This window comes from Tubulanus polymorphus, chromosome 3, assembly GCF_964204645.1.
Source record: "Tubulanus polymorphus chromosome 3, tnTubPoly1.2, whole genome shotgun sequence".
NCBI classification, from domain to species: Eukaryota; Metazoa; Nemertea; class Palaeonemertea; order Tubulaniformes; family Tubulanidae; genus Tubulanus; species Tubulanus polymorphus.
The window spans coordinates 21043861-21069081 of record NC_134027.1 but is presented as its reverse complement, the minus strand read 5'-3'; the positions used below and the strand labels follow the sequence as shown (position 1 = coordinate 21069081).

Here is a 25221-nt window from a genome sequence, read left to right as displayed (position 1 = left end):
ATAGGACATGTCTCCGGTCGTGCAGTCAAACCGTTTCTTAAGTGGCCACAGTGTCTCTGGACCCTTAGTCGTTCTTATGGAATTTTATGATATCCACTGCTTGTATGTTTTTTTTTGGCGTTAGATTTCATCTTTAAGTTTTTGTCGAGTCTACAGTAAACCTCGCTTCACTCGGACAAACTGGGACTCGGTAACAATAGTCTAAAATTAAGCAAAGTTTGAATTAAGGATAGGATAGGAAAGAAAGTCGGAAAAATGATATCATTTTTGTTGAGTTGGTCATGTAGGGTCCGATCTAAGGAATGCAAGTCACTTGCCCGGGGGGGGGGGGGGGCAAGCACATCTGAAATTTCGCTTGCCCCCTCCAAAAGCTACTTTCCCTCACAGGCAGTCCGATTGGTGGCACTATCATCTGTTGTATCGAGTTGGAAATAGCTTTTTGACATATAATTGCACTAGCCCGGGGGTCAAGTGATAATGATAATCTACTTGCCCCGATGAGAATATACTTGTCCTGGGCAATCGGACAAGTGCTTAGATCGGACCCTGTCATGTCCAAGTTAGGGTGATTTACTGTAGCCACTGGATGGCTCTGTGTGTGTGTGTGTATGTGTTTTATCTACGAAGTGTGTATATGACGTGTCTTGCGTACGTTGATTTCAGATGCCGGAGAAAGCAGGTGAAGGTCGTTATTACATGCGAATAGAAGGATCGATTGATGGGGGCGCTAGCGGTGTCATATTTTCGAACGAAACGGAATTGATATTTGACGATAAACGCGTTTCTATTTTCATTCAACTCAACAAACTAATCTACACTCAAGGACAAACAGGTATTTGTTTATATAATTAATTATCTTCTATAAATACACTTTACTAGCGCTGATAAGACAATTAAGCCTAACTTATTACTGTTATGTATATTCATGGTTTTGCTTACTCACACAAATTGTTCGTAATGTATTAATTCTGCGAATTGAGCCCTGAATCTCTCAGAAATAACTGGTGGGTGGGCGAGTAGAAAATTATTGAGGCAGATTTTTGATTAGGCTGAATGGCCTCATTTCTGTGGGCTGGGGCGTGGGAAACATTGTATCACTGGAATTTTTAATTAAATTTGATACTGAATATTGACTAGTGAATGATTGTTATTGTTTGGTTCATTTTTCAGTGTATTTTCGAGTGATTCCCGTTCAGCAGAATTTAATGGCGGCTTTTGGAATGGTTGATATTTACGCTAAAGTAAGTGTTCCTATATTGATGTTTTTTTAACTACTACTACCTAAAAAAATCTCGACTGGAGTTAAACCTTACCGACAACTGCGGCACTGGATCCTGACTTGTAAATTTGTAAGTCAGGCCCGAGCTCTGTCGTAATTGTAAGAAACATGTGTTAAGAATGTCCATGTTGACTGTCTGAACTCGAGATGACCGATATTTATTTGAAAATATGGAGATAAGTTGATTTAAGAGTTCCCAATTGATGAAGCCTGAGACTCGAAATAGTTTTCTCACATGTTGTATCCAATCGTATTATAGGATGCGACTGGAACTGTGGTCAGGAGATGGTTGTCTCAACAGACTAATGCAGGTAAGGTTTTTGGGTCGGGGAAGTCAGCTACTTACGTTTGCTTCTACGGTAGAACTCGTTTAATTCGGATCACCTGGAAGTGGAAAATTTTGTTCGAATTATGTCCTCTCATTTGAATGGAAATAACCTAGTGGGGACTGGAATTTTAGTACGAAATAAAGTGAAAATCCGAATTGAACGAGTTATACTGTATTTTAACTAGTGAGCCTATCTTCCGATTGCTTTGCTGTGCTTATTGACCTTATTACACTAGAATCTTTTTCACTGATACCAGTATTTGATTGAAATGAGAGTAAGATCCAATTGGCTAAAAGGAGTATAGAAAAGGAATATACATTGCTTAAATAGAAATTTTCTCAAGTCTATTTGCTTAAACATGAAGCTTTTCCAATTGTCGGGCAGTTATTAAGTGTGAAGTGGAGCCTGGCCCATGGCCACTGTCATATCAGTTATGAACAAATAATTTTGGACTCGACTCCACAGTTATGAGTAGATAAGATTCTAGTCTAGGAGTGCGATGATAATTTAAGTGCCAATCATCAACACCAAACAACGAAGATCAACTGATTGATTCTTGAGTGATATTCTATACAATAGACTCCTCCTTTTCTCGTGATGCTTTCTGCTTAAACACTTTCAAGTTATGCAATTTCCAACTCAGGAGAATTTTAACAGCCCCGGCAATACTTAGGGCAGGGAGAATAGCCTGCTTAAAACTGTGGAACTGGGTCCAAATCATTAGCAGTTTATATGATCCCTATTTGGTCGATCGCAACTGTGGTGCAACTGGATCTGTTTGATTAGATTTTCAGTTTTTATAGGATTTGTTTGTTGTCAGTTTTTTTTTAAACCTTTTTAATTGTAGGCAGTAGGTTCATAGAGTGTTTGTGACTGAGATGAGTTTGATCTGCACTTTCTCATTCTATCTGTTGTTACTGTTCTTTCTGTTCAGTTATCTACGCATAATACTTTAAGTTTTATCCAGTCATTTGAGATAATATCTGACTATAAGCAATACATATATGTGACCTCAGTGCCGCAGTTGGATATTTTGATCTTAAAATAGGGATAGTCCCTGTTGTTTATTTGGTTTGTAAATTTCGTTAGATTTTTTGATTGAGTGTCCCTTACAGACCCACCACACCTGCCGGGAGCGAAACAGGGGGTTTGATTTTGAAATCGGAAATCGAAGTACAGATATAGTTTAGCAGTGACGACCAGTCCTGCTGGCTGCTGCTTACAGTGTGCGGGCAACGCTTCATAAGGCCATCCCATCATGAGGTTAATTGAACAATTCAATAGGGTTAGTTTTGGGGAACCAAGATCCGAATGACGCAAATTAAACAATTGATCCAACAATTGGCTTGTCCGGAGATACAATAATAATTGTTCTTAGGCCTGCATGTATATCCAGTTCAGAACATGGGCTCTGATTCATGGCTAGCTGATCATTGAGTGATTGGCTCTATCAAATTATGAAAACGTTAGCTATGTAAGGTCTGCGATTGGTTATAATTGAATCAGAGCAGGAGCAGTTTTGACTAAATATTCACCACGATATTCCTGTGCACTCTGCACTTTTTTCAAGCACTCTTAAGAAATTTGCATGTTATTACACTGAAGTTTAAACACTTGTTCAAACTTAACAGGATATTATATCTTACATAATTTCGTTGTTGAATTATATACATACACATTATGTACCATATATATTTAGATGGTTTTCATTTTGAAAATTTTGTCTAAATAGACATTTTTTCGACGCAAGCCGCATGTTGTCTAGAAACATGTACATGTAGATAGAAAAATTTCTTCTAAAACTTAAAGAGGAACTTCTTCGCGGGAATCATTTAGAATAAAATGATTGTACTACATGCCTAGGTTAAGTAGACCATAGGTTGCTTATTCCATCCAGCCCTTGCAAATATTGGCGAAGATCTGTCATCTTTTGTACTATGAACTGGATTAGTTTATTTTAACTGATTCTGTATTTCATTTTCCAGGTGTAATAAGTATGTCGTTCGATTTATCCGATCAACCTGCTTATGGAACATGGCAAATCATGTTAGAAGCTTTTGTAAGTACATGTAGTGAAAATTTCATAATTTCTGACCCTTATCTTTCCTATTTTCCTGCTAGACCAGTTGCTCAGAGGTTGATTATAGGTAATGAGTGGACAAATTCAGTTACAATGCAGCTTTGATACTCACTAAACTAGTTATCCACTGGATAACTTAAACCAGTTATTACCGGTACCAGCCCCTTTTATCAAAGAGCTCACAGGCCCTGTACTCTACCTTGCTGTTCAGATATTGGGCTCACAAAATTTTAAATTCATATTTCAGGGAAGCACATATACAAATGATTTTAAAGTCATTGAATATTGTAAGTATATTTAGTAATTCAGATAAATCGAATTGATGTCCTGTTTGGCAATTTATCAGTTCAGGAGAGTTGTCTTAGATTATACAATCATTGTGTTACCATAATAACCATGTCACTGTAACTCCAATACGTACAATGAACTCTGTTAGTAAATTGGAAAAAAGTTACCGCAAGAATTCTTGTAAATGGGCTTAACTTGATATCTGTGAGTAGAACTTATTTTAAGATTTTGTTTCGTATTTCCTATCGTGAACAGTCCGTCCAAGGTTTGATGTAAATGTTACGACTCCTACCTACATTCGTGACAATGGAATTGGTTTACCTGTCATTATTACTGCTAAGTAAGTAAGGGGATCTGTAGTTAGTCTGGGGTGCCATATTAATTAAGTACAGCGATCTAAAGAAAGTCTGGGTAGCTGTAGTACTAGGGGCTGTGGTAGAGGCAGCCAAAGTGAGTCGAAAGTAAGAGCTGTCGAAAGTCTCGGGACCTGTAGTAGAGGGCGAGATAAAGTATTTATCGTAAGGGAATTTTGATAAAACCAACTGATTCTTCAAAATCCATTTATGTGGGGCTGAGTGCGTTAGTCATGCTTTTAGAGAGTTGCGTACACTCCATTTCAATGAAGAAAAAGAATCAGAATTTAAACTTCATAAAATCATTTAATAAAGTTGAGTAAAGAATTGTAAAGCTGATTTGCGATTCTTGAATCGGCTCTGTGGTCAGCTGAAAGTAGGTCCTCATTAGCAAAATAATCAATATTTTCAGTTTAACGTCTGGGTATCCAGTTCGCGGTAATGCCACTGTGTATTTGACAATCGTTCGTCGACAAGGCAAAAGTGATTTCTCCGCTCAACCGGTTGAACCTAAAACGATTCAACGCGATGTAAAATTTGTAAGTGTTTCGTTAATGGTGAACATATTATTCAATCTCGTTGGATAATGTATCGAATCTTTTACCTAAAAATCCCGTTCAAATTTGATGGAAAATGAACTAATTTCGACTACACGCAGAGCTGCCTACTGTTCCTGATTTTTCAGTATCTGTTACTATTTTATATTGAGAAATACTGATTTGATTTGTTTGATTCATACAGAAATATGAAAGATGCTACTGAGGGTCTTACTACCGATTACCGATTAGTTTGAACATTTTCTTACATATTTCGAGGAAATGTTACTGAAAAAAGTTCAATTCGTTACTGATAGCACTTTTTAGAGGTTGGCAGCCCTGTAAATGCTCTATCTGATGTGTGCCGGTACCCTATTCCGAGAAACCCGGATATTTGAAATATTTCATTGTTATCGTTTCATTCTGACAGACAAGCGGCAGACACGAAATGTTTTTCACGATGGATGAATTACGCTACGTCACCGGAACGGACGAGCTGGAGAATCACGAGGTCTGGGTGAACGCGACGGTTCGCGATTGGTTTCTACTCGAGAATCAAACGAGCTGGGCGTATTCGTATATCTACGGCAGCGAGGTTCACTTGACGTTCCTCGGTGGAAAAGTTCGAACTTTTAAACCTGGAATGATTTTCACGGCTTACGTGAGTATACATCGGATTGATTGTAATAAAAAGCGTAGGGTGGTGTTTTAACTGGTATAAACTCTTGATGGTTAACTTACTCAATTCAATTGAGTTAGACATCTGTTGTAGTCAACTGGGTTATTAGTTACCCAGGGGAAACTAGATAATGGGCCACGTTTCAAAAAGTTTTAACTCAACTTATTGGTTATTAATATTACCTCCTGTTGGCTTGGCCTTGTTGGCATCTGTTGAGTACATTAAACTTGCGATGTTAACTACTAGGTTTTATTTTCATGAATCTTGGTACAACTGTTTGGTATGTAGTTGCGTGCGTTGATTTTACAATAATATCAAATATGGCTGACTGGTGGCCATTTTGGCATCTATCTATGTAGTGAATCTTCTTGTTGTGTAGGTCTTTCGAATTGTGCAGCATTTGCTGTGGTTTTAATCAACTAAACGCAGGCATTTCTAGTATTGCTTTTGAGGTCTTGCACGATAATCAGTGATTTACAAACAGGGATTTACTTTATCATGTAAATTCTTTGTTGTGTTTGCCAACCAATATGGCGTCAGTCATGGCGAAAATGGCTGCAAGCCCTTAGTTCCTTCACCACATTAAGTACAACAATCAAAAGATGATCATTTCGTTTTATGCTTGAAGAATTATGTTGCACCTGCACCCATCCCGTCAATGTGTTTCCCGTGTTACTTTTAGTTGGCTGTAGCGCGGCTAGATGGCGCACCGATGCCGGCGTATTCGGGTCAGTTTGTGCGTATACAGCGAATGGCTGGAGGATCAGGGGGAGGATCGTCGGGTATGATCGAGGAACGAATCAATATTCCCAATGACGGAATCATCAGATACACATTCATACCTACGGATAGAGAGGAAATGTTTACATTAAGGGTACGTACATTATTTCTAGCCTGAAGACATTGTTTCGTAACTTTCAACATGTGTGAAGTTTGGGTCTTAGATGTAGGCCTATCAGACGAGTATTTACAAAATTTTGTTAAGGAAAATATCAACAGGTATATTGCTATTTTTTGCATTGTCATGAGACACCTAACCCCAAATCATACCTGTTTTGTTCCCTTTAGGTGTGGTGGGTTTGTAGCGGATGCCAAATCAAATAAATAAGAGGGGCAATCCCTTAATTAAGAGTTAGAAAACCATGTCTTTTTTGCTCCCCAAGGGGAGTTGAATATTCAATATTGAATCATATTCAATTTGGTACCCATGCATATTTTGTAATTACAATCAACTGAAAATTCTTATGTAGTTTGCTCTTAATATACGTATACGTAAATATTTTGCAGGCCTATTTCGCTATCGATAACGAAGAAAGAGCTGAACAGCAAGCGGTAAAAGCTTACTCGCCGACCAACAGTTACATTCAGATCAGCACGATGACGGATGCGCCTAAAGTCAACGAATACATGATATTCCAAATACAGAGCAGTCACTACACGAAACAGATTTACTACCAGGTACGTCTTGCAGGCTTCCGGCTTCATTAGGTGACTACATTATCCAAATTGTTATTCTGTGTTTGCAGAGTTTGAATGAATGTATGAATTTCTCATTAAGTATTCAAATGTAAACATAATTTAACATAGTAATGATAATGTTAACATAATTTCAATATGGAACATTAACGCATCATAATTTATAAAGAGGACACCCGTAGGTTTATCCCTTTCCATACACTTAAATCAAAAGAACACATCAAAAGAATAGAACTATCAATAAAGATGGAAGAAAATCACAGAAATAATTTGATTTTAATTCCTTTGCGGGATCATAATAACAAGGGCTAGACAAGTTAAGGAGCGAATCCAAACTGCGCTGTTCTTTTGAATAAAAATGGAATCAACAACTTCTTTGTAGATCGTTTCCGGCGGCAGAATTATTATCGGGGATCGGTTGAATATGGAATCGAAAGTGAAAACGTTTTCGGTCGCCTTATCGCGAGATATGTCTCCGATGGCTCATATCGTCGCGTACTATATCAGGCCAGATGCTGAAGTGGTCGTGGATGCTTTGAATTTCTTCGTCAACGGAACCAGCATGTACCACGTAAGTCTTGGGAACATTCGAAGCGTTTTGTTATCACAGTTTTTCGATGGACATTTTTTGGAGACAAAGTTACGTAATGTAATGGTCAGGTCATGGTTCTGCAGTTTCCTGTTGGGTTTACATCCAAGCAAAATTGAGATCACTTCCAATGTTGTAAACCTCAGTAGTGTCAAATCTTAACCCAGAACTGTGGAATTGGTTAGAGGGGCATTTATTAAGTTTCATCCATTTCTTGAATTCAAATTAGGAAGGAGTTTTTGAAAGTCATGACTTGGTCGTTTGTGTATGTCATACAGTCGACGTAGTCCTTTCAAGCAGGTGCGAGATTTAGTTTGCATTTTATTTTCAAGGTCGATTTGAAAATCAATAAAGGCAAAGATTTCAGCGGTCATACAGTAGAGATTATTGGAATGACGGATCCCGGAGTATTTATCTCATTTTCCGGTATAGACAGAGATCAGTATATACATGGTGGTAATCCGTTCCTAACGCAGTGGGATGTAAGTATAATTAGTACGAAGTATAATTAGAATTTATGATGTAGCTGCCTGTACCCACCCCTTCAGACAATTGCCATCTGTTAGTTGAAGTCTGTATCTGATTTTCCATGAATGGTTATAGAATGTCCAGTCGGGTCAAGGGGAAAAATTAGAGAATTCATTTTCGAATAAGATTTCCTTAGGTCCATACGGAGGAAACGCGGCGAAGTGTTGATGACCAGTGAGCATGGCGATAGAGTCTGGATTGTCTGGCGGGTGGGTGCAGTTACCCGCAGTGAATTGTCAGAGGGATAGGGTGGTTACAGACAGCAATTTGTCTGAGGGAGTGGTTACACACAGCAGATTTCTGGAGGGAGGGTGGTTAAAGATGGCAGATTGTCTGCAGGTTGTAGGGTACAGACAGCTGATGGAGGGTACAGACAGCAGAATTATTTGAGCGAGTTGTTACAGACAGTCAAGTATCAGGCTGGGTACAGATAGATTGAGAAAGAGCTGCATCCTGGCTTTTCCAGATCTTTGAGGAAGATTCTATTTTGTTTTACTTCAGATAATCGATGAACTGTCATCATTCGACAGCCACGCTAATAAAAGTTTCGCATACACCTGGAGATATTCAGATGAGTTGAAACATACTGTTTACTTCCCATCGCCAACTTACGGAGTGGATGCCAACACTACGTTTGAGGTAAACAAATATGTATATATGTGTATCAACTGGGGCTAGTTGCTCGGGTTACTATGGTAACAAGCCGGTTTTGAATGTCTCCATGTCAGTTATCCAAGGACTTTGAGCAGCTGAGCCCCCAAAACTTTTAGTTGCAATGTTAAATTTTGAGGATTCTACTTTGAGTTGAAAGGGTTGTGAAGGGTTGTGAAAAATTTGTTTGAAAAATTTTACTACAGACTTGAATCATAGCAACTGAATTGATTATAGCTTGAAGCTAAGCCAAAATCTAATTTAGAACTTCAGAACTATCCGAATAACCATAGAAGCGATAACATTAAAAACCTCATTTTCTAATGAGTAAATACAGTTTATTAACACGAACGTTTTCGGGATCATATCCCCTCATCAGGTGAAATACAAGTGAATCAAATGATTAAACTACAGGTTTATATACAACATAAGTTACAAAATTACAAGTGCTAAATTCTAAGCTAATTACAAACCAAGTATTTAATTACAAACTAATTATTTGAATACATTTAGGATAAAGGATGAGCCGTTTTGAAATAATTGTTGATTTAAAGAGGGTCGTTGCGCTTTAATAAACAGGGCCTCCCTAATTTTACAGTCGAGATCAGATGAACCTTTGTCCAGAATTTTGAATTTGTTGTTACTGAATTCCTGATCACAAGTGTGACAAATTGCGAGATGTTGTCCAATCGCAGAAGTCTTTGATCTGTGTTCCTTAATCCTGATGGCCAAATGTCGTTTAGTTTTCCCAATATAGGAAGTGTTTATATCACATAAACAATTAAATTTATATATGACTTTAGCCTTCAGCGATTTAGGGGTAGCACATTTCAAAGAGAAAAAATTCTTAATTTCGGTCGTAGTGAATGCACATTTCAAGTTGATTTCAAAATTCCTTTTAAATAGATATTTTAATTTTCGGGCAAATAGGATTGACGGGTTACCAATATACGGTAATGAAATGAATAGATCAATACCATCTTCAACAGGTTTCGGTTGAGGTTCTGAGTTCTGTTTTGATTTCAAAAATCTATTAATACATTGATCGATGACATGAATAGGAAACGCATTAGATTTAAACAGATTTTTCAAGAAATTGATTTCTTCTGAAAAGATGGTCCAATCACTGCAAATATTGTAGGCACGAAAAAGCATGGTATTGATGAGTCCTATTTTCCATTTATACGGACACATGGCGTTGAAGTTCAAAAGTAGGCCTGTGTTGGAAGCTTTCCTGTACACTCGAGATATAAAGTCACTACCGGTTTCTAACGGAATTTGTATTTCGGTATCGAGAAAAGGTAATAGATTAGGACCTAGTTCAAAAGTGAATTTAAGGTTAGAATGGAGGCGATTCAATTCTTCAAAAAATAGTCTATAACTGGATACATTTCGAAATATGCCGAAAATATCGTCCACGTATCTCAGGTATAATGTCGGTTTGTAATTAGTTTTGGAGAGGAGCAAGTTTTCAAAATGGGCAAGACAAAAGTTCGCTAAGGTTGGGCCTAAGGGGCTGCCCATGGTGACCCCATCAACTTGCTTGAAAATACGATCATTGTACATAAACAAACCCGAAGTTGCGATTTTAAGTAATTCTTTGAATGTAGCCTGATCATATGTAGGTTTAGAGTCGGAAGCATATATATAATCGGAAACTATATCAATGGTTTCTTTCAATGGAACATTAGTGAAAAGTGACTCTACATCAAAACTTATTAGAATATCAGAAGGTTTAAAAACGAATTGTTTCAGTTTTTTAAGGAACTCCCAAGTGCTATTTAACATGAATTTAGACGGTATATGTGGTTTAATGATTTTATCGAGATATTTGGCCAGGTTATATTCAGCAGTGTCGATCATTGATACAACGGGTCGAAATGGAAAGTTATCTTTATGCACTTTGCACAAACCATATAATTTACCAGGTTGGCTACCGCTTGGGTAGATAGAATCAAATATTTCTGAACTTACATACTGTTTCACATGTTTTCTCAGAAATCCGCAGATTTTGGTTTCATTAGATATGACAGGGTGATTCTTTCTCACATTTTTGATTTCAGTAAATTTACTTTTATCAAATACAATTTTATCTAATTTATCGAAATATTCGTTAGAGTCCAAAATAACAATGCCGTTGCCTTTGTCAAATGAGCAGATCTTAATGTCCTTGTTTTTTCGAAGTTTTTCAATCGTACGGTAGAAACGTCGGTTCCAGGTCGAGCCACATACTGATTTAGCGCTGTTGATAAATGAGATGGTCGCATGTCTAATACTTTCAAGGAAAGAGTTATTCACATTCGGTTCGCCGCCAGATATAGTCCTATTTTTGTGGTAAACAGTTTTTTCAATACGTGATTTAAGGTCGATTTCGTTGATATTTTTCGGAAGAATGTGATGCTTTAAGCCGTAACGTAGTATCTCAGTTTCTTCTAGGGATAGTTGATAATTTGATCTATTGATTAAGCAATCCGGTGCTGGGTGACGCTGATCTTTCCACAAGTTTAAAAGCTTGCGTTCATGACGTTGCTGTGTTTCCGAAGTTAGTTTCCTGCCTTTCTGGTTAAGTCTAGTGAGCCAAATGATTGTTTGAATCCAGGTCAATTTCTCGCATAAATCGGATTTGATTTTCTTCAATTTACTGTTGGTTTTAGATAATTCGGTTTTAACATTTTCGATTTGATTCTTCAAGATTTCGAGTTTGAGATTATCATTACTTGCATACGCTCTCAGTTTCGGAGGTTTGAATAATAAAAACTTCGGGCAGATTCGTAATTCCATGCAATACCATGCTTTTTCGTGCCTACAATATTTGCAGTGATTGGACCATCTTTTCAGAAGAAATCAATTTCTTGAAAAATCTGTTTAAATCTAATGCGTTTCCTATTCATGTCATCGATCAATGTATTAATAGATTTTTGAAATCAAAACAGAACTCAGAACCTCAACCGAAACCTGTTGAAGATGGTATTGATCTATTCATTTCATTACCGTATATTGGTAACCCGTCAATCCTATTTGCCCGAAAATTAAAATATCTATTTAAAAGGAATTTTGAAATCAACTTGAAATGTGCATTCACTACGACCAAAATTAAGAATTTTTTCTCTTTGAAATGTGCTACCCCTAAATCGCTGAAGGCTAAAGTCATATATAAATTTAATTGTTTATGTGATATAAACACTTCCTATATTGGGAAAACTAAACGACATTTGGCCATCAGGATTAAGGAACACAGATCAAAGACTTCTGCGATTGGACAACATCTCGCAATTTGTCACACTTGTGATCAGGAATTCAGTAACAACAAATTCAAAATTCTGGACAAAGGTTCATCTGATCTCGACTGTAAAATTAGGGAGGCCCTGTTTATTAAAGCGCAACGACCCTCTTTAAATCAACAATTATTTCAAAACGGCTCATCCTTTATCCTAAATGTATTCAAATAATTAGTTTGTAATTAAATACTTGGTTTGTAATTAGCTTAGAATTTAGCACTTGTAATTTTGTAACTTATGTTGTATATAAACCTGTAGTTTAATCATTTGATTCACTTGTATTTCACCTGATGAGGGGATATGATCCCGAAAACGTTCGTGTTAATAAACTGTATTTACTCATTAGAAAATGAGGTTTTTAATGTTATCGCTTCTATGGTTATTCGGATATTTGAACTCTCTTCCTAAGATCTACTTCAGAACTAGTTGCTGGCATTTGATTTGGATTATGAGGTAGTGATTGTTGTTTGTATATTTCAGTATGCTGGATTGTTCGCATTTACTGATGCAAATGTTACTGGCTCTCACCGTGAGTAAACCACCCCCTGTCAGAACTGTGCCGATCGCTAATATTATAATATGACAACAAATTTTGACCCACTGTTCATGCCGTCTTATTTATACAGGAGGATGTAATATATCTCAAGGATTATTGCCGTGTTTGACCTATCAGAAAGGCTCTGGTACAAGGTGTTATCCGATCATTAAAAAGTGCGATGGTGTTCCTGTCTGCGGTGACTCGACAGATGAAATGGGATGTAAGTGACTTGATAATACACTATAGCCTGGTATTCATGATTAGTTTCCAGCTAGCTTTGTAGAAAGCGGCAAAAAAACTGGCCCTGTGCTGGAAAAAAATGGAGCAGCAGGAAAAAGCTACTGCTTAGGCTCATGAAAACGTCTGCCACTGGTACTCAAATCCTTACACATTTCGGCTCAGAGCATTTTCAAGGAGTGGAAAAAAGTTGCACGAAAAAGCTAGGTGGAAACTACCTGTGAAAACCAGCCTTAAAACCTTTTAATGCGGATCAGTTCAATGCAGGTCTCACATGAATCTGATTGATTACCCTAATGTTCCCTAATGATCCGCATGAAGCTGCGTCTACCGTACAGGAGACTGTTCCATATTTCACTGTTAATTCTGACAAATTGAGTTAAATTAATGTCAGGGTTAGATGAAACCTTGATCAATTGAACAGCAACAAATTAAGCAGGTTTTACCGTGCTTGTGATTCGAAATCAATATGAACCAAAATGACACGTGATTGATCTTTTTCTAGGTATTTACGAAGATTTGAATCCGAAACGAAGAGATCCGTTCGAAAATTTCAATCAGCTCAGCCGCCATCACGAAGATACTTCGTTCATGTGGGACGGATTCTTTACTAAGTAATTTCTAATTCTGAACGTCTCTTTCATCATCGAGAAAACCTTTGAACTTCCCACTACGAAACGTACAGCAAAGATCCATTCAATTTGGATCTATTTTGAACGGGCAGTTTCGTCTGACTAATGGAACAAATCAATCATTACATGTATATAGTAAATCGTTCGAAACATTAAATCAGATTTATGTAGAAATTTTGGCTAAAAAATCTCTTGACTTCGGTGGGTGTGACTGTATCTGAGAAACACTACAAATTATGTATGGTTCGATTGCTTTTAGGCCGAATGGGCAGGTTGAATTTAATGCGAAAGTTCCACTACATATACCATTTGCTTGGATGGTGAACGCGTTTGCAATGAGTCCGGAGAAGGGATTGGGTATAATGACAGAACCTCGTATGGTAAGTTCAACTTATTTGTATAGCCACTATAGCTTAGCATTTTGATTTCGAACGATTTTGCTGCTCCAACCCAGGGATAAGTGAGTTGTTAACGCACTGTCACATAGGTAGCAGTGGTGGATCCAGACTGTATTTCTAAACTTCTAGATTTTCCAGTGCCCTTGTTCTCCACAGGCATTTCAACTGAATCGAGTAATCAACCAAGTCTCACAATGCACAAAATGTGATTTAGATTTTGGATACTTTCTACCCTTCATTTTCTGCAATGAGACTGATGGTTTTCCTGGATACAAATGTTGTCTTTTTCAAGATTTGTGGTCCCTCCTTGTACTTTTACTTAAGTGTTATGTCCCTGCTGTAATAGGGTTGTTTTTTTGTGAATATACCATTCTCAACGCTTCGATTCCCTGTCAACACTTTTTGATGTTGTTAATGCTCTACCCAGCCCTGGATTGCTCCGTAATTAAATGTACAATGTTTAAGCCACTTATGGCTGGCGAGTTCTTTAAAGATCTAGTTTTCTAATGTAATGATAATTGTTTTGTAGTTTGATCACGTACAAGCATTCATAATGACGATGGAAATGCCGACCCATGCTGTGAAAGGCGAACAACTTGGCGTTCGAGTTGTTTTGTCTAATTATGCCGACGACTATTATGAGGTAAGAAATTCCCTTCCCAAAGACTGGTTATTTGTCAAGATCAGAAATTCACTGAGCTTCTCAAATTGTGGGCTTCCCCGAATACTTAGTCATCGCTATTTGTGATCCCTCATTTAGTATGCAATAGTCATCCGAATGCTCAGTGGAGGAAAAAGCAGATGACATAGAACTGAAGCAGAGCTGCCCCAACTGTTCCCCATATTCAGTTTATGTTACTTAATTGCCTGAGTAGTGTTGTTTTGAATCTTTCAGATATTATTTGGAAATATTAGATTTAACCGAAAACCCTAACTTCTTATTGATAGCAATGCAGCCCTGTTAAAATGGTCATGAAGGGACATATTCCTCAGTATTTAGACCCGAGGGGGTTCTTTTTCAAAGGATCTGTTTGGTATCCTTACATTCCAATCGGCTTCTTACCGATATATATTTTTGTATGATTTCTTTGCAGGTACTTGTGACATTACATCAGTCATCTCAGTTTAACTTTGTACACGTTGAATGGATGGGAACTGTGGAGTCGTATAATCCTCGACAATCTAATGGTGACGTCCAAACGTTAGTCTATGTAAGTAAACCGATTGAGAACTCTTGACCATTTTGAATAGTGCGGAGCATTTGTACGCTGGCTGGTTTGGTGAAGGCAGAATGTTGAAAAAATGTCGAAATTTCTTTTAAAAATCCATTCGATGCGCGAAATCAAAGAAACAAGATGAACGTAGCAACCCTGTCAAAATAACAAAAGACATCAAAATTTTTCAAAGAATAATACTGTGGCTGAATGTTTGGTGGGGTGCCAAAATGGAAATAGCACGTCATAATGCCAAAAAAATCCATTAATTTATTTTGCCTTACAAGGCAAATTCACCTATTACTGTACTGTATGTACAGCATTATTTGAAAGTAGCTACTACTCTATCAAAGCTGCCAACCGTTCTGATATTTCCGTAAAAATTTTCCGTGAAAATACGGCGTTTCGTTTTTAGAAAAATTGTTACGGATTTACATTCACCTGAGAATACTGAAAAAATTTGAGAAGTTACGGACAATTTTCATGGCAAATTGCATCTTTCTTCCTCTTAAATCTCTCAGAATCACTCTTGCCAACTTAAATTATACTCTCAATATGGCGTTGTACTAGTGTGCCATCTGTACTAAGATGAAGACGGCGCACAAGTACAGTGTCAGAACATGGGAAACAAAAATTTTGTTCGACGTAATTCACCTTAATACTGATTTTTAAGGCCTCAATACTGATTTTGAAAAGGACTTTTGGTTTGAAAATGTGGGACTGCTGGAAAAATTTTGAAAATACTGATAAACTTGGACATGTGTTCAGAAAAAGATAAAATCTAGGTTAGCAGCTCTGCTCTATTAAGGCCTCATTTAGTGTGGTCGATATTCCTCCAAATTGTGTTTTTTTCGTTTTTTCATTGCGGCAGTTATATTGATATATGAGTTTGATATTGTTCTTATTTTCAGTTGGAGAGCAGTAAGACAGTGATGTTACATTTTCCGATTGTTCCTATCGTACAAGGTAAAGTCGACGTTACGATCACGTCTGCTACGTTTATGGGAGGAGATACAATCACTCGTTCGATTTACATTGTCGTAAGTACATCTCCACACATTCAACTTCATCGGGGCTTCAGGTTCGATTTGCATGAACGCCATAGGCCTATATGGCATCCGAATCTTGAGGCATTCTCATGAAGGTCATCGACTATTTTCCAGTATAACGGCGTGACGAAGCACTTCCATACGCCATTGATGACCGATCTGTTGAAAACTGGTTCGAATATATTCCCGAAGATGATCATCGACGTTCCGCAACAGTTTGTGTTACCCGAACAGATTGAACATTTATACGTACCTGGTTCACCTGTAGCTAAAGTTAGTGCTGTGGGTGAGTAAAATGGTTTTCGATTTGTTCAGATTTTCAGAGTTTTTTTTGCGAGTCAGTCCACTCACCGCTGTTGATAATTCAAGAGCAAGTGTACTGAACGTGAAATGAAGGGAAAAGATTTGTAATATCGTTGGCGGGATTTCAGGCCTGATAATCAACCTTGCATGTGCATAGGATGTTGTAGATAAATTGAAACACCTGTTAATAGAGTGACACAGTTTGCTGTCCTTAACAACCAATCTTTGCAGAAAACCTATAGACTTCAACTGTTTCTCACGAGGAGAGGGCTGGGCAAGTTGTTTCAGTGTGTTTCTCTGGGATGCCAGGTTGTGGGTTCAAATTGGTATCTGGCATGATAGATGATTCAAAACTGTATTGCATCATCAGATTCTTGCGCTTTTGGCCTATATGAACGTCAATTATTATCTTTAGTCTCACAGAAAAACATACTTTGTTCACTTACAGGTGATGTGGTTGGTCCTGGATTTTTTGTCAATCATTTGGATTCGGAGAATTTGATGTCATTGCCGTATGGCTGCGGGGAACAGGCTGGATTTAACTTCGCCACAAATCTCTATTATATGTACTTCCTTCAAAGAGTCAGCGCTCTAAAACGTGAGGAGAGAGCCCACGCTCTCGAATACATGAATATCGGTAAATATCTATTCGTCAATCCGTTTTATGGCTACAGTTCTCATTACCACATTTCAAAAGTTGGTGACAAAACTGGTGTCACTGGACTTGGGCACTCATGAGAGTGCTATTTCGCATATGTTTCTTCTCTACAAATAACTATTGCTCGATATACGAGAGATGTCTCAATCCTGGAAATTACTCATTGTCCTAAACTTACCAAAGAATAGGGACTTCATTTTTGCATAGTAAATAGCGACTTCGTTGCCATTACGTACCAGACACTATAGCTATACAGTATACATACTAGAACTAAGAAGTCTGCTGATCTTCGTGCTCCAGTTACAGCATCTAGTGTATATATTGCATTTCCTTAACACACACTATTATTTCCATGTGCTTCATCCAATATTCTTTTGATTTCCATTTAATCAATTACCAGTCCCTAAGTTATTGACTAGGAATATGATATTTTGATGTAAATCATGTCTCTCAATATTTGTCCATTGTTTTCATTTTGTAGCTTTGCAGAGGATTATGAGTTATTACAACGATACTGGATATTTCTCGGTGTTCCGGGACCATCAAGAACCGAGCGTCTGGTGAGTACATACATTCACCACTAGGGGGAGCTTTTCGAGATGAAGCAACTGAAATGCAGCGCTAGGGGGGTGACTACAAGGTTTCATTCAGGCGAATTTAAGTCACCTTGCAGTTAGGATTATAGTTACATAGATTCCACTACAAGCCTAGCAGGGTTCATTGACCCATCAAAATTGGTGAAGAACATTATTCATGTTTGGATAAGCCTCAACTGAATGTCATACCCTTGGAAATAAATTTAACAGCTTTGGAAATCGAGAATTACTCAAATCATAGCTTAGTAAATGTATTTGAATATTGGTAATCATCTTGTTCTAAGCTGTCGGTATATAGGCCAATGGCCTTCTTAGATGGTATCCAATGATATGATAGGGCATTTTTGATATTCGATCATTCTATTGCTTTTGGTACATTTGAGCCGGAATGTACTGACTCCTTCATTGGAACTGGCAGTTAGACTTTAAACCCCATCCCTAATAAGGCGAAGCTCTTTAGCTGATAGCAACATACATCGACCTATAGGGGGAGTTGCGTAGGTATGACTACAAAAATTGCTACTAAGGGGGAGCGGAGCTATTTGGGTTATTCATGCCCTTATTTAAGGGGCTTCAGATGATGACCTTGAGAAAATTTGATTATTGACTTCAAGAAAGATTCACTCCTTGGTAACACTTTATGTATCATTCATTTTTGTTCGTGCTTCTTAAGCTACTCGATTTGAGACCAAATTGTAGCAAAATATTTGTCCCTAATTTGCTTGAAATTGTGAAATCGTTTCTCTTTGCATCTGATTTTCTAAAATTTTCTGCCTGAGTACTCCCAGGAGCTGACGTTTGCATTGGTACCTACCATAAAGGTAAACTTTCATGAAATCCATGAAACAAGTTCCCCTTTCAACTACCTACGATGTGGTATCATTTGTTAGTAGAAATTCAGCTCTAAAGCTGACTGTATTGTAATGATGGCGAGGGCTCGAAATTGAACTAATGACGTTTCTACGACAATTTTTCGCCACAGGTTAACCGCGTTCATTTTACAAACGTTGCACCACGCGAGGAATCCGGATTGGGAATACGAAGTGTTCATTCCGTTAGATCTACTCAACAAGGTGGCGCTGTGGTTGATCGATCAGCAAGTTAGCGACGCTAATAATCCGGACAACGGCGTGTTCAAGGAAATCGGAGGAATCTACGATCAGAAGATGACTGTAAGTATCACCTAGATAACTATAATACATGTCTGACTTCTGTCATGTCAGAGTTGGATGTCATGTATTTTATATAAAGTATCACCGAAAATCTTTCGAAGAACATCCAAGTTGAATGGTTATCCGAGCCGAGAAGAATTGAATACCCAATACCGCTCCTCTCCTGTGAGAGGTGACTTCACAGTTGGAGATAAAGGCTAGGGGCATTATAAGCGATAATAAGCTCGGGGTGATACACTTCGATTTCAGAATTTTGACATTTAGAGTAAGTTTAGTGAGATAATTGTCTTTATAACCAGCACGCGTTGCGAGAGCTTGATTTGACAGACAATTGAGAATGAAAGAATCCTGTACGTACTGTACATGTATAGCAGTGCACAAAATTCATGACAGTCTTTTGCTTTATGAATGATAAAGGCCAATGGTGATATTAGAGATAGGCTTGGGATAATAGTATCAATATATGAGTGTCATTGGTCACATTCGTTGTGGATATTGGCATTCATAAATACTCAAGAAATAATTACTGCTTTTTGTATTTGGTTAACGATTTATTGATTTTTCTTTCAGTCAAATGTTACAATGGAAAATGGCAAAGTGAAACACACGAGTTTCAGTTTGACTGCGTATGTGCTGATTGCGTTGAGCGAACTGAAAGATCTTACCGGGGTAAGTTTTGTATTTGCAATTAGGTGTTCCCGAAGACGTGCAAGCTCCATTACTTAAACTAGGCTCTAAACTTGCTACACAGTAAGACCAGACTTGAAAGTCGAAGTTGCTACAGGCCTTTGAACGAGAGCAGGCCTGCGTGTATGAACCTACGTAGCTAAGCTGAGTTCACTCTTAACAGCAAATCTTAATCAAGAAATTGTACTTTGTCCTGAACACTGAAAAATTCACAAGGATAATTAAACGAATTTTGTAAATTTTCTTTTCATTGTGGCCTTAACTTCAATTCAAATATACATAGTGACTTATCCATAGAAATCAACTAGGCCCTATATTTGGAATTTATACTAAGTCTATGAAACCAGGCTCAGGCCTAGATGGGTGTTGAAAACCATCTTACATAGTTAGTAGGCATTCTAAAAACTGGGCCCTCGATCGAAGTTAGAATTAATGAGATTCTTAGAAAAAGCAGGCTCAATAGTCTGTGAAGGTTTATATGAAACTTGAACGATGCACATTTTATTTTGCAGGACGCTCGTACGTCGGTGACGTCTGCTATCACTAGAGCCGGTAAATACCTCGGCGATAACATCGATAAAATGTATTCAGCGTATGAATTGTCGATCACTGCGTGGGCGTTAAAACGTATTAGCCACGATAAAGCCGGAGACATATTCAACCGATTGTGGAATGCTAGGAAAACCGGTGAGTTTGGAACTCCGAAATAAAATCCACTCAAGATCAGACATGTACACTATCCATGTCGGCCTCAATATGACACCAAATATGTGAAAAGTTAACTAATTGGAAATCAAAATTCGTAGATTATTCAATATCATTATGAGGGCAGATACAATGAAATGATCTTATGGTCATACCCTATATTTTTAGGGCATATGAACAAGAAAAGGGTATTCTGGCAGTACGCTTTTGAGTCCCTCCTAGAATTTCTGTCAAAATTGTGCTTTTATTATACAGAAATTGCCCTTTTGAAGATTTTTTGGACAAAATTGTGATATCTTATACTAATAATGATGTCAGACCCAGATGTATCAGATATCTCATAGTGGTAACGGTGGTATGACCAAAAGTATGACATATCTCTAAAGTGGCGATGATGGTAGAACCTGAAGTATGAGATATCTCATAGTTGCAACAGTGCCTTACTCAGAAGTATTGATTTATCTCGTATGGGCAATGGTTTTGGTAAAAAATATGGGACAATTCTTAGCTGACAGCGAATGTGTTAGCTAAATAGATTTCTAAGTAGCAGAAATCATGAATTAGCAGATATTGTAAGTGAATCGATGATGTTTTGATTTTCATTTTTTTCAGTTGGTGAATATCAGTATTGGGCGGATGATTATATTTCGGGACTGGATATTGTCAATTTAGACACGTTACCGCACGTTCAACCGAAGAACCATTACCCGAACGAAGGAATAGCCGTGCAGGCGACGTCTTACGCATTGATGGTTTTACTCAATAACAACAAACGAGACCGCGCCTACGAAAGCATGACCTGGCTACAGTCGATGCGTAACTCGATCGGTGGATTCGCTTCTACTCAGGTATTATGTGTTCACGTATTAGGGATGAAAATCTTTCCAACCTTCGCTTCAGTTCCATCAGAGAGCATCTTTAAAGAAATTTAGGGGTAGGGCTGAGTGTTATTGAGACTTGGGTCACATTACTTTTCTGAGATCGGTAGATCACATGAACGGCCGTAAAAGTTCTGCGAACCGTTAACCCTTTCAGTGCTGATTAATCAATACCCTATAGTGCTGGAGATAATTTGAAAATTTTTTTATATTTGAAATTTCTAATTACTAATTGCGGTGTACTAGCAGAATCCATCACCGATTCATACACCGCACTGCAGTGTAGACGCACTGAAAGGGTTAAAGCGTATTCATTGTATGTGTTTTCTCCATCTCCTTTACGGTGTATACGTATAATACGGAAAGCCCAACACCAGGTATAGATGTGCGGTCACAGCCAGACCTGGGTTTCAGATGTCTGGCCGAGGCTCGGAACGATTTCTGTTGATTGGATGAATGAACGAATGTAATGTACATGTTCATGTATTACGTTGTAAATAGTAATACGTTTAGCGTTTCTGCATGATATTTCTTAATGAGTTGAAATTGAGGGGAACTAAATTTCTTTTGCGGGGGGGGGGTCATTCGGATCCCCTGCTGACCACTACTGTGGCAAGTGATGTTGCACCAGGTTCACTTGTGATTACTTGGTTACCACGCTTAGCTTTCTTTTTAAAATTACAATTAGGCCTATATTCGAATCACCTTTTCTCTCATTGCTAGATCAATTTTCGGGGAAACATGAGTAGGAAAGTCAATCATTTTACGTTTTGTTTGATGATATTTTGATTTGGACGCCTAAAAATCCAGTTCAAATTTCATTAAAAATGGAATAACATTCTCATCAAATCTTAACTCAGAACTGAGGAACTGTATAATTTTAAATGTGATTTTCTTCATCGTCCATCTTTTTTTCCAGGATTCTATCGTCGCGTTGCAGGCTCTGGCGGAATACGCCCGTCAAAGCGATAGTCGGGCTCTCTACGATATTAAACTGTCGGTGCAAGCGTCGTCCGATTCTTCGTTCGAGCAGTTTATCGATTTAGACAAGAAAAATTTCCTCACTCTACAAACAGTTGATGTAAGTACCGGGTATTACGGTTTTCGTTGGATCTCATTTAGTAGATCCGTATTTCTAATAGCATAGGCTAGTTGCACGGTCATAACTAGAGTTCAATCCTCAAGACTGGTCTTTACAGTTTCCTACCCTATGTTCCGAGAGGAAATTTGAAATTAGTGAAAAATTTCTGACAAACGTATCTGCGTACAGGAGCTAAAAGCTCCAGTTTCACAGTTGGGATTTCTGTTTGACTCGATGTTAACTTAATACCCCAAACGTGGCCCCTGCCAAACCAACTTTCGGCATCAAATTTTTCACATATTTCTAACTCAGATATTGACAATACAACTTGAGAATTTTAGAGCTCATTTCAAAGTTTTCTATTGTTGTCATATTTACTTATATTATTGCTACATACCTGTTACCATCCGGAAACGATTCCTCAAGTAGTCTTTTCAGTTTTCGGTTTGGGCCAAAAAGTTGGAAATTAACACCAAAAGCAATTTTTTGCATTTTTGTGGCTCCACAAATAGTCTCGCAGCCAGACCTGATAAATATTAGCCCTGTAGACACAAAATATCAGGCAAAATATAAGAATCAGTGCCTGATGCAAATGCTGGTGTAAGATATGTATATATTTTTTAAATCTTCAGATTCCGGTGGTTTGGGGAAACACTCGAATTAGTGCTGAAGGAACCGGCTTGGTTAATGTTATGGTAAGAATCGTTGTGTTCAAGTTTTAAAAGACTACTGATTATTCAGTCGATTTGACCCCTTAAGGGTTTCAATTTTTGGTGTTGGTTATCCCAGGGTTTCAATGAACTGCACAAAACTAATGACTTTCACTTCCCAAACATTCGGCCTTCCCTGAGATGCCATGTTTGTTTTGAATGAAGACTCCAGCAACATCAGGATATCAATCAAATAAAATAGTGTATCTTAAACACTCAGATGATTGGTCACAAGACGCAATACATTGTTTTACATCCATAATACATTGAAAAAAATGTTCGGCGGTGTTATGTATACATGTTATATGTACACTCTCATAACCTATGAGTTGTAAAGCATATGTTTATAATTTTTAGTTGGATGTCTGGGTGAATGTTGAATACCGAGAATTTCTGCGACGTCCAGGAGACCGTGAAAGTGATACTCAATATTTCTCACTGGATATTCCACGAATCGAATTATCCGGCAAGAATTTCTCGATCATGCACACGCAACTCTGTGCGAGGTTTGTAAACAAATTTTCATTCGCCATCATTAGGCTTACAAATGGAATCCGAACAGCGGACATTAGACAATTTGGTTTTCATAGCTGAGTTGCTTTCTATCTTTGAAAACCTACAACTAAAAGAAAGAATAACTTGCTATTGCTAATGCTATTAATGTACATAGTATCTAAGCAAACCGTTCATATTATTATTCTTTGTCAAATAAAGTCATATATATTATCAAAAAATGAATCTGCATATTCATATCTAAGTATTAATGATAAGATTTCAAAAAAGCCCGACCCAAACGGACAGCGGGAATGATAATAGTAGGGACTAGCGACCCGAATTCGAATTCTAGATATCATAAATTCGCTTTTCAGTTGGACGAATGTTTCGTTGGCGGCGCGTAGCGGAATGACCGTTATAGAGATGGATTTACCGACCGGATATATGATAACCAACGACGTTCTGCGTAAATACGTGCAGTCGAACACCGTCGAGAATCTTCGTCGCGCCGAATTCTACGGCAAGAAAGTTCGCTTCTACTTTGAATACGTAAGTGCAGATCGACGTACGATATTGGCTTCATAGCTCAATTGTAAGTAACGAGACGAGTAGTACTGTATAGGTTAACTATTTATTTGACGCACGAGCTTTCACTTCTAATGAATAGAAGCTTCATCAGGTGAATGAGAGATGAAGCTTCTATAAATTAGAAGCGAAAGCTCGTGCATCAATAAATAGTTAACCTATATAGTACTACTCGTCTCATTACTTATTCTAAACCTGGTTAACACGGCTACTCTTCGAATATAGCACAATTGTATAACTTGTATTTCTATTAATTCATAACATTTAGTTTGAAATTATTGTTCGACATAACGTATTGTAATGTTATGTGTCCATTATTAACTCATTGTGTAGTGGTTCAACTGTTGTATATAGTGATTGTCTGCTACCCGCTAGATTAATCTTCAACTTGAAGATGGCAACGCTGTCTATATCATTGTGTAGGTTACAAGTAGATAGATCACCTGCTACCCATTAGATTGAACTTTATCGTATAGATGGTTACACTTTCTGTGTCATTGCGTAGTCATTGGTACAAATGGATTGTCTCCTATTCACTAGATTTAACCTCACCACTTAGATGGCGACACTGCTTTCATGGACACTTGCATGGCGACACTGCTAACAGGACTAATGCATTGTCTGATTACATTGAATATTACCATTTAGATGGCAACACTATCATTGCCTATTGTCTGATACCCTCTGCATCAAACTTCTTAACAGTATTGATGGCACCGATATTGTTACATGTGACCTGATTCCCAGAAATATAAATATGGCTACGGTTCAGTCATATTATTTGAGGTGTTGTGGTTAAACTTGAATACACAGATGGCAACATTGTCTATATTGATATCCTCTCTTCTATAAATTTCGCTGAACTTATTTGAAAACGAATTCACCTATTTCTTTTTGATGTTTCATTGTGTAGATTGATCAACAGAGAACGTGCGTAGATTTCCGAGCTGATCGTTGGTATCCTGTCGCTAATATGACTATACAGCACAGCGTTCGAATATACGATTATTACGAACCAGGTATTTACACTATTTGGTATAAATCACCCATTTATTGTGTCAAGAATCTATCGCCGTATCCAAACTATAGCCAAATAAGTTAATGTTGTATCACTTAAGAGACTGGGAAGATATCTATGATATGTTTGCTTGAACGGTTTACATTCACATACAGTGCAGTATTCATCACACCACTACACTTCAACAGACAATCTGCCT

At 37.8% G+C, this 25221-nt stretch overlaps 1 protein-coding gene across 4 annotated transcripts in view; it reads left to right on the top strand.

The window, feature by feature from the left end:
- LOC141902901 (CD109 antigen-like) overlaps window positions 1-25221 on the top strand; it is a 31952-nt gene that overhangs the window by 2693 nt on the left and 4038 nt on the right. For all 4 annotated transcript variants that reach the window (XM_074790835.1, XM_074790837.1, XM_074790836.1 and 1 more), the window contains exons 3-34: window positions 664-832; window positions 1171-1241; window positions 1539-1590; window positions 3594-3667; window positions 3936-3975; window positions 4232-4316; window positions 4742-4868; window positions 5296-5526; window positions 6227-6418; window positions 6832-7002; window positions 7403-7591; window positions 7942-8091; window positions 8639-8776; window positions 12547-12595; window positions 12693-12824; window positions 13347-13455; window positions 13733-13853; window positions 14401-14514; window positions 14966-15082; window positions 15997-16125; window positions 16249-16420; window positions 16886-17074; window positions 17577-17655; window positions 18674-18863; window positions 19434-19532; window positions 20063-20237; window positions 20868-21103; window positions 22053-22214; window positions 22847-22909; window positions 23282-23430; window positions 23794-23968; window positions 24918-25023. In XM_074790835.1, coding sequence (XP_074646936.1) covers window positions 664-832; window positions 1171-1241; window positions 1539-1590; window positions 3594-3667; window positions 3936-3975; window positions 4232-4316; window positions 4742-4868; window positions 5296-5526; window positions 6227-6418; window positions 6832-7002; window positions 7403-7591; window positions 7942-8091; window positions 8639-8776; window positions 12547-12595; window positions 12693-12824; window positions 13347-13455; window positions 13733-13853; window positions 14401-14514; window positions 14966-15082; window positions 15997-16125; window positions 16249-16420; window positions 16886-17074; window positions 17577-17655; window positions 18674-18863; window positions 19434-19532; window positions 20063-20237; window positions 20868-21103; window positions 22053-22214; window positions 22847-22909; window positions 23282-23430; window positions 23794-23968; window positions 24918-25023 — 4255 coding nt within the window. The remainder of the gene's footprint in view (window positions 1-663; window positions 833-1170; window positions 1242-1538; window positions 1591-3593; window positions 3668-3935; window positions 3976-4231; window positions 4317-4741; window positions 4869-5295; window positions 5527-6226; window positions 6419-6831; window positions 7003-7402; window positions 7592-7941; window positions 8092-8638; window positions 8777-12546; window positions 12596-12692; window positions 12825-13346; window positions 13456-13732; window positions 13854-14400; window positions 14515-14965; window positions 15083-15996; window positions 16126-16248; window positions 16421-16885; window positions 17075-17576; window positions 17656-18673; window positions 18864-19433; window positions 19533-20062; window positions 20238-20867; window positions 21104-22052; window positions 22215-22846; window positions 22910-23281; window positions 23431-23793; window positions 23969-24917; window positions 25024-25221) is intronic.